Raw genomic sequence first — 14,562 nt, forward strand, 5'->3', positions numbered from 1 at the left:
TCTCCCATGAAAAGTGCCAGTTCCTAGCCTGGGAGCTGATGATCTAAGCTGGCCTCAAGTCTCCCCAAAAGAGAAGACAAGCTGAGTGGAGATGACGACAAGGCCGCTAGGAAGCCCCGAGTGCAGGGATGGACAGCCTGTATTTTTTTTTTTTTTTTTTTAACTCCCTGTCCCAGGCTGCAGTTTGTAACCTTGACACTGGATTTGAATGGCCTTCATTTCATCTTGTTTCTGTGTCAAAGAGACTGCAAAAACTTAACAGTAAATCTCAAAAAAAGAACCCCAGAACAAACAAAAAGAAATCTAAGAATGAAAATATTTCCAGTCAAATCTATTACCTGATATTTCCAGCAAAACTGGATATAACAGTAGTCTTATAAAACAAAACAGTGACACTTTCCTTTCCTCTGTTTCAAAAACAAAACAAAGCAAACCAAAACAGAACCAAATCGGTATTTACCTAATTACAGTGGTCAGGGATCACAGTCACTGGAAAACAACACGCAAATATATACAAATATGCAAATTCAGCTAAGAGCCATGAGAGAATCCAGCACTTTGGGGTTGAAATTTCTTTTCATTCTCCTGAATCCCTTTGGTGAACAAATCTTTTCTGTCCCCCATGAATGATTTACCTCAGAGATTCCTGTTTTCTGAAAGGTCTTTCCAATACACTTCTCTGGTCTGCCCTATTTGTTTCTCTTCTTAACCTTTGGTTTTTCAATGCTTTTGGAATGAACCGAGGGGTATTTGTTTGCCATGGTAAAGCCTTGTTCAGAACTGAAAAACAACATTTGTCCTTGGGTTGAATATTTATACTTTGGTTGAAGATTCATAAAAATATGTACGGCCTCCTCCCAGGAGCCGCATGGGGTGGCGGCACAATTGAGTGCTGACGGCAGGAACACCCAACAGTGTTCAGAGGAGGCCAGACACAGGGCCTAGTTCAAAGCCACGGGTCAGCAGCATCGAGAAACATCGACTGAGTGTTCTTCAGGCCCTTGAAATACAAAGACACACACACGCCATTTCCATCACACTTAGCATTTTCAGACACACTATTCTGTGTGACCTTCAATCATCAGGTTCCTGCTCTAAAAAATGATTTCTGGGCTTCCCTGGTGGCGCAGTGGTTGAGAGTCTGCCTGCCAATGCAGGGGACACGGGTTCGAGCCCTGGTCTGGGAAGATCCCACATGCCGCGGAGCGACTAGGCCCGTGAGCCACAATTACCGAGCCTGCGCGTCGGGAGCCTGTGCTCCGCAACAAGAGAGGCCGCGATGGTGAGAGGCCCGCACACCGCGATGAAGAGTGGCCCCCGCTTGCCGCAACTGGAGAAAGCCCTCGCACAGAAACGAAGACCCAGCACAGCCATAAATTAATTAATTAATTAATTAAAAAAAAAAAAAAGATTTCCCTCTCACTGCGGAGCCAGGAAGACACTCAAATGAATAAAGAACATACAGACAGTGACAATTTTGTGCTGAGCAAAAGAGACAATAAATAGTAAGGGAATTCAAGGGGGTGGGAAGGCCAAGGCAGGGGGCAATTCTCATGAAGATAAAGAATCATAGGGCTGTAGGGCTAGGGAGCATCTAGCCCAGTGTTTGAAAATATGGGCTGCAACCCAACAGTGAGTCATAATATCAATTCAGTGGGTTAGGACAGCTTTAAAAATAAAATAGACCACAAAAGAAAAGAGCAGAATGTATTGTTCATGGTAAGAGTAAGTGTTGTTTCATCAAACTTTTGTCTCAGTTTGTATCTGTATAAATCTTGGGTTGGCCAAAAAGGTCGTTCGTCTTCTTCCGGAACATCTTACCCGAACGAACTTTTTGGCCAACCCCGATAGATATATACAGATGTAGTGGGTCACAATGGAAAATATATTTTTTCATGTGGGGTCGCAGCCAAAATCGATTGAAAGCCATTCATCTAGTCCAATATCCTCATTTCATGTTTTTATTTTTAAGCTTAACTTTCCATTGCATAAGTAGAATCTGAATAAATTCTCCTTTTTATTTTTTATTTATTTTTCTCTTTTTACATGCATTTATTATATGAATTAACTAACTACATGAACTGAGAAAGAGTCCCATTTGCAATGCAAATATAACATTCATACAAAAAAGGACAAAATCAAATGAAACCTTTCTTGATTTAAGGTACTTAAAAAAAATAAGGCTGTCAAATAAATTCTCCTTTTTAAATTTAAGCTATTGAAGATAAAGCTACAGTTCCCTTGGATCAGCCCTCCCCATCCTCAAAAATAATTCCTATTAACAGTTTGCTGGGTATCTTTCCAGACCTCTTCCTATGATTTTACTTATACATACACGCACCTATTAAAAAGGACATAGTATTATTTAATATGTTTACGTACATATTTTTTAGCTAAGTCAATCAGGTTCCAAACAGAAAACAAACAGCAGACTTAGAATATTCTGAAAAGAGTTAATCAAGAGCCTCCTTATAACGGTGTAGGCGTGGGATGAAGCTGTGGAGGCAGGCAGGGGCTGGATGATGAAGGGTCTTCGGCCAGGTTAAGGAGTTTGGGTTTTACCTTCAGGGCAACGAGAATCGATTCATGAGTTTTAAGTGGCGGAGGTAGTGAGATCTGATTTAGGGTTTTAAGTTTACTTGGCTGCTTTGTGGAGACTGGGTTGGAGGGGAGCAAGAGTGAAAGCAGCAAGAGATGAGGCTGGAGGCTGGAGGCTGGAGCAGTCGTTCAGGTGAGAGAGGATGGGGCTTGGACCAGAGCTGGAGCAGTGGAGATGGAGAGAAGTGGACCCTTGCAGCGTCTATTCTGGAGATAGAATTAACGGCATTGGGAAATGGACGGGATGGTGACAAGTCAAGCCGAGGGAAGTGAGAAAATGATGTAGTCTCAGAGGGATGAGAAAGATAATGCTGATATCAAAGGACAGAAGCAGCCAAGCCAGGAGGACAAGCAGATCTGGGGGAGAGAGCATTAGGCTGAGTGAATAGAGCTGGAGGTGGTTGTGATAGAGCCTCTGTGAAGCTGTCCTTCAGAACCTCGTCATGTGGGACAGAGGCTGCTTCCTGGTGACAGTGTCTGGGCCATTTCTGCCACCTTCGTACCTCAAGCCCAACCAGCCTGGCAGCTTGCATGGTCTAGAGGGAGAGCCTGAGTGGGGACTGGGGGCAGGGGGAGGAGAATGGAATCTGACATAAAATACTGAATTTTCAAATACATTGTTTCTTTTTCCCCCTCTGTGCTAGTTTTTTCCTTGTTGTCTATCCATTCTGTGTGTAATAGTTTGCATCTACTAACCCCAAACTCCAAGTCTATCCCTCCCCCACCTCCCCTCCCCCTTAGAAACCACAAGTTTGATCTCTATGTCTGTGAGTCTGTTTCTGCTTTGTAGATAGGTTCATTTGTGTCATATTTTAGATTCCACAGATAAGTGGTATCATATGGTATTTGTCTTTCTCTGCCTGACTTACTTCACTTAGTAGGACAATCTCTAGTTGCATCCATGTTGCTGCAAATGGCATTATTTCATTCTTTTTTATGGCTGAGTAGTATTCCTTTGTATATATATACCACATCTTATTTATGCATTCATCTGTCAATGAACATTAGGTTGTTTCCATGTCTTGGCTATTGTGAATAGCGTTGCTATGAACATAGGGATGCATGTATCTTTTTGAATTACAGTTTTGTCCGGATATATGCCCAGGAGTGGGATTGCTGTATCATATGGTTAATTCCATAAAATATATTTTTAATGATACGCAATACCAGACATTTGAAATACCAGCCATATTTGAACTCATTTGCAGATAGTGTTAGAACTAGAACTTAAGAATCGGAAGTGTCAGAGGTGAAGTTCCTTGGGAATCAGACTCTGAGAATGGAGATGAGCATGCAGAAGGTTAATCAGGAAGTGCTCTTAGAATGGACATCACTGAAAGGGAAAAGAAGGAAACAGGATAAAACAGAGGGCAATGTTGAGCTGTGATGTAGTCTCAGTGGAGGCCTCAGCTGACCCTACAAGAAGCTCTAAAGCTAACCTCCAGAGTTGTCCCAAGTTGGGGGGTGAGGGCAAAGAAGAGGGGCCTTTACGTCTCCGTGGCAGTCAGTCATTGGAAGTGGGCTTCCCTGGAAATAAAGCAGGACTTTAAGGGTAAGTGATTTACACATAGGATCCAGGTTTCCTGACGGCTGTAGTTATCATGACTTCTACTACCCCATGCTGCTCTGGCTTAAAAAACATTAGAGGTATATTTGAAATGAGTTATCTGGGTGGTGATGGATGGTTGGAGAATTCTTTAATTAAAATAAAAATAACAAAAAAAAACCCTTGGTTTTCTTTCAAGCGTTTATAAAAAAACAGAATTTGTTTCTGAGTTGAATAATTTAGAGCAGCTTGCTCCAATTACTTGATTATTAAGTTTAAAGTCTTGGTTGATGTTGGGATCAATGTTAAAAACAGAACCTAAGAGACCCCCCAGTCCCTCCCCTAGCAGCAAGTGCTGACTTCTGAGGCCCATTTATATCCCTGCAGGGATCCTGGGTTCCTAAATATCACGTGAGAGGGATCAAGAATTGATTCTCTACAATAACTGTCAGGTCCCAAAATTCTGGTTGAAAAAGCAAAGAGAACTGGGAGCCTATTGGGGCACAGCTGCCCTGTGGTAATTTTCACTGAGAAAGAGCTCCCCTGACAGCTGCTGTCATTCATTTGCCTTACCATGGATCCAGCATAAAGGGTGTGGAGGGAAAAGTTTAGTAAGTCTGATTCTCCTGCAACATAATTAGGGCAACCCCCCAAAAAGAATGGACTCCTTAGGAAATTATAGTAATTAACATTTGCTTACTAAATAATTACACCAATTACCAAATATCAGCCTGACAGGGTGGAAAATGGCTTCATGAACCTGGATTCTTTTCCCAGTTCTATACCACTAAGTGCTCTCTAGCAGCTAAGCTCTATACCACCGCATCTCATGGACTCAATGGTAAATGCAAGAGTTGAACTAAAGAAATGATCCATTTCTGCTTTAACATGTTCTGCTTTGTCTGAAACCAAAACTTACTTGTGCACCTCCCAGAGAAACCCAATTTCCTCCCTTGCCATTGATAGTATATGGTAAAATCTGGCCATTGGATGAATCTAGAGACTGTCATACAGAGTGAAGTAAGTGAGAAAGAGAAAAGCAAATATCGTATATTAACGCATATATGTGGAACCTAGAAAAATGGTACAGATGAACTGGTTTGCAGGGCAGAAATTGAGACGCAGATATAGAGAACAAACATATGGACACCTAGGGGGGAAAGCAGCGGCGGGTGGGGGTGGTGGTGTGATGAATTGGGAGACTGGGATTGACATATAGACAGTAATATGTATAAAATAGAAAACTAATAAGAACCTGCTGTATAAAAAAATAAATTAAATAAAATTCAAAACAAAAAACAAAAACAAAATCTGGCCATCATTCATTAAGCAAGCTCTCTGGACTGTACTAAGTTCTTTACAAACATTCTATTATTGAATCTTCTGTATCATTCTGTGTTCTTAGTTGCAAACAACAGAATCCACTCTAGCTAGTTTAATTAGAGAAGCAGCTCACAGACTTTCTGGGAGGGCCAGAGATCAAGCTCAGAGGCTGTGCTAACAGAAACAATGCCCAATACCTGGCCGGGGACCTGTTCTAGCAAGGTTGTGAGCGCTGCCACTCCTGGTCGCAGACAGGAAGCTCATGTTGACGATGCTGAGATTGGAGACCAAAGCACTGCAGCTTCAGCACTCCAGCCATGTCTGACACCTCAGGCAACACCCTTACTAAAAGACTCTGGATTCTGCAGAGTCCCTGCCTCCTCACAGGGCCCACTTCCAAATCAAAGTCACACATGGGGGCTTCTGATTGGCAGAGCCTAGAGCACATGCCAGCGCCCCTGCTACAAGGGGAGCTGGGAAAGTGAATTCTGAATTCCCCCTCAGGAAGGGGGAACCGTAATGTGAAAATATCTTCACATATAGGAAGTGTTCCAAGGATGCTGGGTGGCTACAAGCATGACAAATAAAATGGTCCACATTTTACAGATAGAAAAAGTGAAGGTTAAACTCAGAAGGGCTGTAACTTAGCCAGTTATACTGTTAGTAAGTAATTTAATGAGATTTAAGCCCCTGTCTATTGAAATGCAGAGACCATGCTCTTCAGCACACTGCTACACTGGGTATTTTATGGTAAATAAGCTTTCCTAGTAAGAAGCAAAAGAAAATACTTCTAATTGCCAAATGAAAGTTTGTTTCTCAACTTTTTCTCTTTTACCATCACCCCTCTCCACTCCCTTCTTCACCAAATAAAAAGATGTGTTTCTATATTCTATTTGTGCAGTCAGTATCAGCACTCTTGCTTACAAACAAAAGAAACAAAGAATGGTTAGTTTAAGCAGAAAAGGAATTTGTTGAAAGTATTTTAAGCCCCTCAAGAATTACAAAATGCTTAGGGAACCACACTCAAATGTGCAGGTGACTGAAGCCACGGCCAAGGCCATGCCACAGGTACAGCCCGGTTAGGACACTGCCACCAGCACCACTGGCAATGGACATAGCTCATGGCCACTGCTGGAATCAATACTGGCAGCATAAACTCAACTGTTCTTGTCTTTTTGCATCACTTGATTTTGATTCACAACCAAGCATTGATCAGTCACGTTTGGGACAAGGAGAGCAAGTATTTGGGTTTTAGTAGAGGGAGGCTGGGCCCTACCTCTACCAGTACTCTTGCAGGAGAGTCCCCAATCCAGGAAGGTGGTTCAGATGCTGTCACTGTCAGCAAAGAATCAGAACTGAGGCAAATCAATCCTGATGTCCTGATCTCAGAGACTCGGCTCTGCCTGGGTGTAGATACCTGTCATAGTTACACAAGTCACTTGCTCATTGACCTATTCCCCAGTCTGTGAGCAATGAAAACATGGATGTGAGGGCTTGCTCATGCTTGGGAGATGTGCACAGGCTGCCACGCTTAAAGGTGAAACGTGGTCGGCCTCCTCCATGAAGGAGATGGGGAAGGTCTAGTCCTTGGATCAGAAGGATAAAGAAGGAAGGTGTAGCAAGACCTGAGTGCAAGCCAAGAGGAAGAGGAGGAGGGCAGAGAACTCCATCAAGCACAACTCAAGGCCTTTGATCACCACATGCTTACACGGACATCACGTAGGGCCCAAGGGTAATCTTGAGGCTCTGAAGCACCACCAGAGGTCATGTGTCCTTAAAGCAGGGGAATGTCAGGAGACAGCCCAGTCTCTAATTAGCCATACATCATTAATAACTAATACTAAGAATAACTAACACTCAACATGTGTCAGACACTCTACTAAGTGCTTTATAAAGATTATCCCATTTCATGCTCACAAGATCCCTCTAAGGTAAGTCATATTATTATAACTATCTTAAAAATGAGCCAAAACTCAGAAGTTTCTAGACAGAACAGCTAGCAGGACAGAGTCTGAGACTCCACAGATATTTGATGTCACAAAGCAGAAGAGACCATGGAGCCATGGTTAAATGGGACGAGTTTGAACTAATCTGTGCCATCTGCCAAAATGATTAAAAGTAAGTGGTCATTATCAACTCTGACCATGACTCTGTCCCACCCGTCTTGTTCTCTGGGCCAAAAGAAGTCCAAATCCAATGTATGAGTGCCTTGTATGCTGGGTGGTAAGCTGGAAGCAATACCTCCTCATGGAGCTGAAGAGGCTGCAATGAAGGCAGGGTAACTGAAGAACCAAGAATCTTCTTTCCTCCCAAAAGCAATCACTGACCTGTCACTCCAACTAAGCCTGGTCGAGCGAAGAAGGCTGTGCCCCGGTTATGCCAAATCCTCCAGGAAATCCAAGGAGTCCAGCACGGATACTTCAAATTTAAATAACAGAGAGAGAAAGATATTCAGATGTTCCAAATTCAACATCACTGCAGAGCATAATAATAATAACATCTGAATGAAATAATGTCATTTGCAGCAACATGGATGGACCTAGAGATTATCATACTAAGTGAAGTAAGTCAGAGAGAGAAAGACAAATATCATATGATATCACTTATATGTAGGATTTAAAATATGACAGAAATGAACTTGTCTACAAAACAGAAACAGACACACAGACAGAGAGAACAGACTTGTGATTGCCAAGGGGAGGGGGGGAGAAGGATGATGGATTGGGAGTTTGGGATTAGTAGATGCAAACTATTACGTATAGGATGGATAAACAACAAGGTCCTACTTTATAGCACAGGGAACTATACTCAATATCCTGTGATAAACCATAATGGAAAAGAATATGAAAAGGAATGTATATATAACTGAATCACTTTGCTGTACAGTAGAGATTAACACAACATTGTAAATCAACTATACATCAATAGGGGACTCCGCTGGTGGTCCTGTGGTTGAGACTCTGTGCTTCCAAATGCAAGGGGCACGGGTTCAATCCCCGGTCAGGGAACTAAGATCCCACACGCCACACGGTGCAGCCAAAAAAAAAAAACAAACCAAAAAAAACCAAACTATACATCAATAAATTTTAAAATAATAATAATAAAATACTAATATCTACCAAAAAAAAATAATAATAACCTTTGGCTTATGGAACCTCTGCTCAGCCAACTCAAGTACTCTTTTCTTTGTCTCTGTGGATGGGAATCTGTGCCTTAATTTCTTCCTTTTCTCACAGTCTTTCCAATCTCCATGTTTATGACCTAATTTTTTGGTGGTAGATTACTAACTTGTCTTTTTTCCTCAACTATATATCCTTAAAGTTTTACATCAGTCAGAGAAAGTATATTGCCCACCTTAGGTGCTACATAAATATTTGTTTTATAAATTTTATTTAAAAAAAACTGAGAAAACTGAGGCTCAGAGACGTTGTTTAACTTGCCCATGGTCACACAGTAAGTGGCAGAATAGGGATTTGAACCTTAGCAGTATGATTTCAGGGACCTGGATCAGAACTTTTCCCTTTTCTTTAGGGATCAGCAACAGGAGGCCCAATTTAGAGGCCGCTGCTATGCTCCACACAGCCACTTAGTTTGCACCTCCCCACCCCGGCACTGAGTATTAAAAGGTAGTGTACAAGACAGGCACGATGTCTAGTAGAGGTAGCAGCTCAGAACCAAATTTCATATGTGCTGCTAGACTGATTCACTGCATGGCCTGCCTCCTCCTGCAGGTGTTGACATCAGCGGGCCCTGCTTTGCTAGAGAAATTATTTACTCTCATTATCCATCTGTTGCTTCTCTATAAAACAAGAGGGTAGGACTAGATGGTCTATCTCAGAGGTCCTTTCAATTCTAAAATGTTATGAATCTAGAGTTTTCCAGATGCTGGGCCATCCTCTTGGGTCTTGGAGCCAGAGGTTCTGGCAAGGTGACCTACACAATCCTCAAGTTGCGTAGTCCCAAAAGGCCATGACCATGACCTTGTTCTCTCTGTGTCCAGCCACTGACACCCACAGAGCACACCCCTTCAAATCCAAGCCAATATTAAGGCACAAGGACAAAACGTTGAGTTCTGTTAAATAAACAGATTTCTACCTCTTCGAGGATTAAGTAAAAAAACCCTAAAAAGGTTAGGGGAGAACCACATTCCAAAGCATACAAGGAAGGATTAATCTAGGTAAGCTTAGGTCACCTTTCGCTGATGTGAGTTTTCTGACTTAGGGAGAAGCAAAGATGCTGAAAGATGGGAAGGTCTTCAGAGTGGTTCAGGAGAACTGCTGGGACCCAGAAGTTCGCCTTAGAGAAATGGACCAAACAGGTACTTCCAATGAGAAACACTACCAATGTTTGCATCTGATGTAAGAGGCATGTCTACCGCTGAAGTCTGTTGACCACGTTAGGTGATTTATGTGATGGCAGCTTCTGATCTCGTTTTCTCCTCCAGGCCAGGCTGTTCCAGCTTCACTGGGGGAGGGATGGTACCTTCCACAATTATGTTCTTAGAGTGTGGATTTAAAATTTTTTGAAATTAGGTATACCCTGTTTTAAAGTAGAATGCTGTATTATCCAAAAGATAAAAGTGGTATTTCATTATGTAAAAAAATTTAAAGTTCAAATGCATAGTATTTACTTATTATAGAGCCAATTAAAACAGTAAAAATAAGAGTTCACAGATTAAGGATGCCAAGTGCCTGGTTAGTCAGATTCAGGATCCGATTTCTTTCTGTAGTTTCTTTTGGTGCACAGTACACAGAATGTCCCCACTGACACGTAAGGGGTGGAAACGGGAGCAGTTTACAAAAAAAGTTAATCATGTAATCTCAGAATACTCTACCATGAAACCAATCCAGAAATTTGAAAGGGGAGAATTAGGAAATTTTTGTTTCCAAGCTGAGTCACTAACAATTTCTAAGAACTGCTTGCATTCCTCATCCCATATTTTAAAATCAAACAAATCCCCATAATTTAAAAGAATTATGAAAGCCTATCTAAAATATGGTATGATGGGTAGGGGATAAGATAAAATAAAATAAAATAAAACATAATAAAATAGTAAAATAAAAATGTGGCATGACAGCCGCATTGTGCTTTCTCTTGTTACTACCTGGTTGACCGTGCCACCAAGGAGAGCATGCTCCAACAAGAGAACCCAGCCTTCAGGACACGCGTGGGCTCTGCCCAGAGACTGTGATGGGGAGCTCCCCACGGCAACACTGTCAGGCCTAAATTTTGACATCAGTGGTCTAGATTTAATCCAGAAAACAAACAATTCATACATACAAATAAAAGAGCCCTTTAGAACTACCACCTTCCTAACCAAGGACAAATGTATAAGAAGTTCAAAGATACACACAGAGATGGCAGGAGACATTTTATTCCAAGGTCTGCATAAAACAAGTTAATAGATATCAGCCCCAAATAAGGAGGTGGTCTCTGGCATGTTAGAATTTGGTATAGCTACTTTAGGCTAGATATTGCTGTCTAGATTTTTTTAAATAATTAAAAGTACATCTAAATTGCATTCAAATGGAACTTTGTGGAAAGCCTGAAGCACTTCTGTAGACCATTCCATAGAACATAGTATATATGCCCCTGTACTAGAATGGGGGTGGTAGGGGCACTGAGAGAGAACAGCTTCTCAGACTGACAGCAAAGACCAAGGTCTTACTCTAAATGTGAAGCACAAGCAGCTCCCACCTCTCAAGGAGAAAACTAGTGGAAAGGAGACTCAGATGACTGGTGTCAGAACCATTGCTCACGAATGCAGTTTAGGTGAAGAGTGTCTCCTTTGGTTTTTGCTGTGTGTTTCATTCCACAGCTATCCTTAAGAGGACAGTCAAGTCTAACCCTTACTAAGCATTTTTCTTTGTGCCAGGTACCTCAGCACCTGATGTGTATTAACTCAATTCCTATAACAACAATTGTAGGTGGCACCTATTATTATGCCCATTTTACAGATGAAGAAACTGAGGAACAGAGGTTAAGCAATTTGTCCAAGATCGCACAACTTGCAGGGGGCAAAGCCGAGATTTGAATCCAGACAGTCTGGACTCAAGTGCTTAACAAGTGTATCCTACTTGTTTCTTGCCTCTGCCGAGGTAAGAAAATGATGAAGGCACAGCACAGAAGGTTCCAGCAAGCCATGCCATCTTCACAGGGAGAAAAATATAATTGCAGTCCCTGGTTTACTTCATCACATCTCTATGTGGCAGGCATTGTTGTACCTAGTGCCACCTGAGGGGTATTAGGAGGTGAAGTGATTTGCTTGGGATCACACAGCAGTAAATGGCAGAGCTAGAATTGTACCTAGGACTGTCTTTCTCATTCCATCACTTTTCCCAAGGGAGCTTTTCCCAAGCCTCCCTCAGGATGAGGATTGCCTGGGGTGTTTATTAAAACTTTTTTTCAGGGTCCATCCACTGAGTCACAGTTCCCAAAGGAGGGCCTAGGAACTTGTTTTTACAATGTTCTCTTCCCTCCACCCCACCAGCCTCTGCCCATTTTACTCAGCAGGTGAGTCTGGGGAACACCGTGCTATTGCCAAACTGTTAAACAACACTTTAAAAAAAATCAGCTCTAATTGGGTTAGACTTGTTTTTTTCCCCTCTTGATTCCCAGAAACCAAAGAACATGTATCCAAATCAACCAACACATAAATAATGCAATTTACTATGTTAATATAAAATATGGTGACAAGTGATGGCCACTGGGGTATCAGAAGGTGCAAGGCTGGACAGCTGCCTCGTCCCACCACTTTCAGGCCATGTGATCTAATCTATAAAATTAAATACAGTAATGTAAGCAAAAGCATTTGTGTAAATGTAAAGATTTTACAATTGAACGGTGTTTATCTGTTGTACACTAATCACTGAATACAAACCACATCTGTGACAATGTTTAACAATGCTCTCTAATCAAACGCTGTAGTGTCTAGTCCTCTCTAAACAATGATTTATTTATTCATATATTGGGTATGTTAAGGATAGAACATGGACAGTCAGGTTCATGTGGTGTTGAAATTCAAGTAGGGCACGGCACAGGATAAACCACCACAGTCATGACAGACTGTAATAAGTTATCAGAAAAGGAAAGGAACAGAACAATGGGATAGAGAGTGGATAGAGTTGGGGAAGGTCTCTCTGAGGATCTGACATTTGAACGGAGACCTTGGGGTAAAAAGGAGCTCGTCCTGTGATGAGCCATAAGGAGGGCATTCCAGGCAGATGGAACAGCAGTGCAAGTGTCCTGGGGCAGGAAAGCACCCCCAAAGAACAGGCAGGAGGCCTATGGAGCTCAACGTGAGCCCCCAGGAGAGACGGAGCCTTATAGACCATGTTCAAGTTTGGATTTTACTCTGAATGTGATGAAAAGTGCTTGGAAGTTTTGAGCAAGGGAGTGACTTGATCTAAGTTTTAACCCTTACCCTGGCTTCCAAGTATAGAACAAACTGTAAGAGGACAAGAGTGGTAGTCGGAGACCAGCTCAGAAGCTTCTGCAGTGGTCCACGTAGGAGATACTGGTGGCTTGGACCAGGCAGTGGCAGGGCATGGGGAGAGGTGAGCACATGAAAGGAACTGGAGTAGAGCTAACAGGACTCGCTGTTGGGTTGGACGTGGGCTTGAGGGAGAGAGGAGCCACCATTGCTTTGGCAACATCTCTCCTGATAACCTGGCTCCAGGAGTGTGAAGATAAGAGATTCTAGGCATCCTGGATGCTGGATTCTGGAACCACACTCAGGGTCTCATTCTGGGCATTCCAGACAGTGGGACTCTACCCATGCTCACTTAGGAGATGAATTAAAGGGGCGTGGAAGGTGCCTGAGAAATACACTCTGTCACGCATGACCTAAGATGAAAAGCCTTAAAAAAATTGATTGGGAAATGTCTTGCTTAAATAAAACTTCACAGGAAGGAGGGTTGGAAAAAACCTTTGAAAAATTGTTTTTTAGTTTTTCTTGAATGATCTCACTCTGTCCAGCCTTTACTCCTCTCCTTAGAACTGACGCTGAGGGATGAGGGAAACTTGGGACAGAGACCCTGCGAGAAGGGAGGCAGGGAGGAGCAGCGAGGGAGGGGAGAGAGGAAGGAAGGTGGGACGGAGACTTGCTGGGCTCCTCGGCCCTGGGAAATGTAGGAGTGCCCGGGCCATTCTTCTCATTAGCTTTGCCTTTGTGTCTGTGTCTAGGAGTGACCGTGCAAGCCCTTTCCACGGTTCCCGTCATGTTTAGCTACTGGGTGAGTGTGAAACCTCAATCCATCTCCTTGGTGGGCGAAGGCTCACTCACGTCCAGTTCCCTAGCAAGTAGACAGATGCTTCAAGTCTCGAACATTGCCCACCCAACTCCCCACCCCTTTAGAGATCAGCAGGGCCCCTCAGCTTCTCACACCGCACCGTCCCCTCCCAGGCCTGTCTTCCTAGTCATGTCCTTGCTCTAGACCTGCATGGTCCAGTATGGTAGCCAATGGCTGCAGGTTGCTATATGACTCGAATTGCATTTCCACTGGACAGCACGGTTCTAGACCCAACCTTAATCGCCATGAGAACTGACCTGTCTGCTGACTCATTCCTGCCGTGCCTGGCTCGGTAATTGACAAGCCAGCTTATTCAAAAGTGATAATGATTTTGAGGCGGTGGAAGTGATAATAATGGCCTAATATGTTGCTTCTCCCATGGAAATATACAATTCAAAACAGGATTCCTAGAGTTGGATGCCTTTCCCCAAATGATTAAGTCTTGAGTGCTAAAAGTTTCAGGCATGATGGCAAGCCTGTGGAAGCACATTTTTGTACATAGCTGGGGGTGCACTAAGTACCCTCTCAACCAAATAAACATTCACACGTGTTGTGATTTAATGAGCAATGGAAATACCACCTGCTCACACTTACTTCCTCCACCTGTGCTCATAATTCTAGTATTAGTGATTCAATCCTTACCTGTTCCTATCATGAGATTCACTACTTAAAATAAAAATCCCCTAAGACCTCGAGATACCTGAATTTACCAGACTGGGTGCTATTCTGACTGGGCAACTGGGATTGCAGGCGAATACCAAATTCTTAGCAGTGGGGTGGAATGATGTTGAAAGATAGCAGTGG

At 42.8% G+C, this 14,562-nt stretch overlaps 1 protein-coding gene across 5 annotated transcripts in view; it reads left to right on the forward strand.

Annotated features, from left to right (window-relative positions):
* ACMSD (aminocarboxymuconate semialdehyde decarboxylase) overlaps window positions 1-14,562 on the forward strand; it is an 81,387-nt gene that overhangs the window by 8,906 nt on the left and 57,919 nt on the right. For 3 of the 5 annotated variants that reach the window (XM_057550790.1, XM_057550789.1, XM_057550788.1), the window contains exons 3-4: window positions 9,689-9,785; window positions 13,652-13,701. The exons of 1 other annotated variant lie outside the window; for it this stretch is intronic. In XM_057550790.1, coding sequence (XP_057406773.1) covers window positions 9,689-9,785; window positions 13,652-13,701 — 147 coding nt within the window. The remainder of the gene's footprint in view (window positions 1-9,688; window positions 9,786-13,651; window positions 13,702-14,562) is intronic. One more of the 5 variants, XM_057550792.1, reaches the window with a different exon arrangement.

This window comes from Balaenoptera acutorostrata, chromosome 8 (genome assembly GCF_949987535.1).
Source record: "Balaenoptera acutorostrata chromosome 8, mBalAcu1.1, whole genome shotgun sequence".
In the NCBI taxonomy this organism is placed as follows: domain Eukaryota; kingdom Metazoa; phylum Chordata; class Mammalia; order Artiodactyla; family Balaenopteridae; genus Balaenoptera; species Balaenoptera acutorostrata.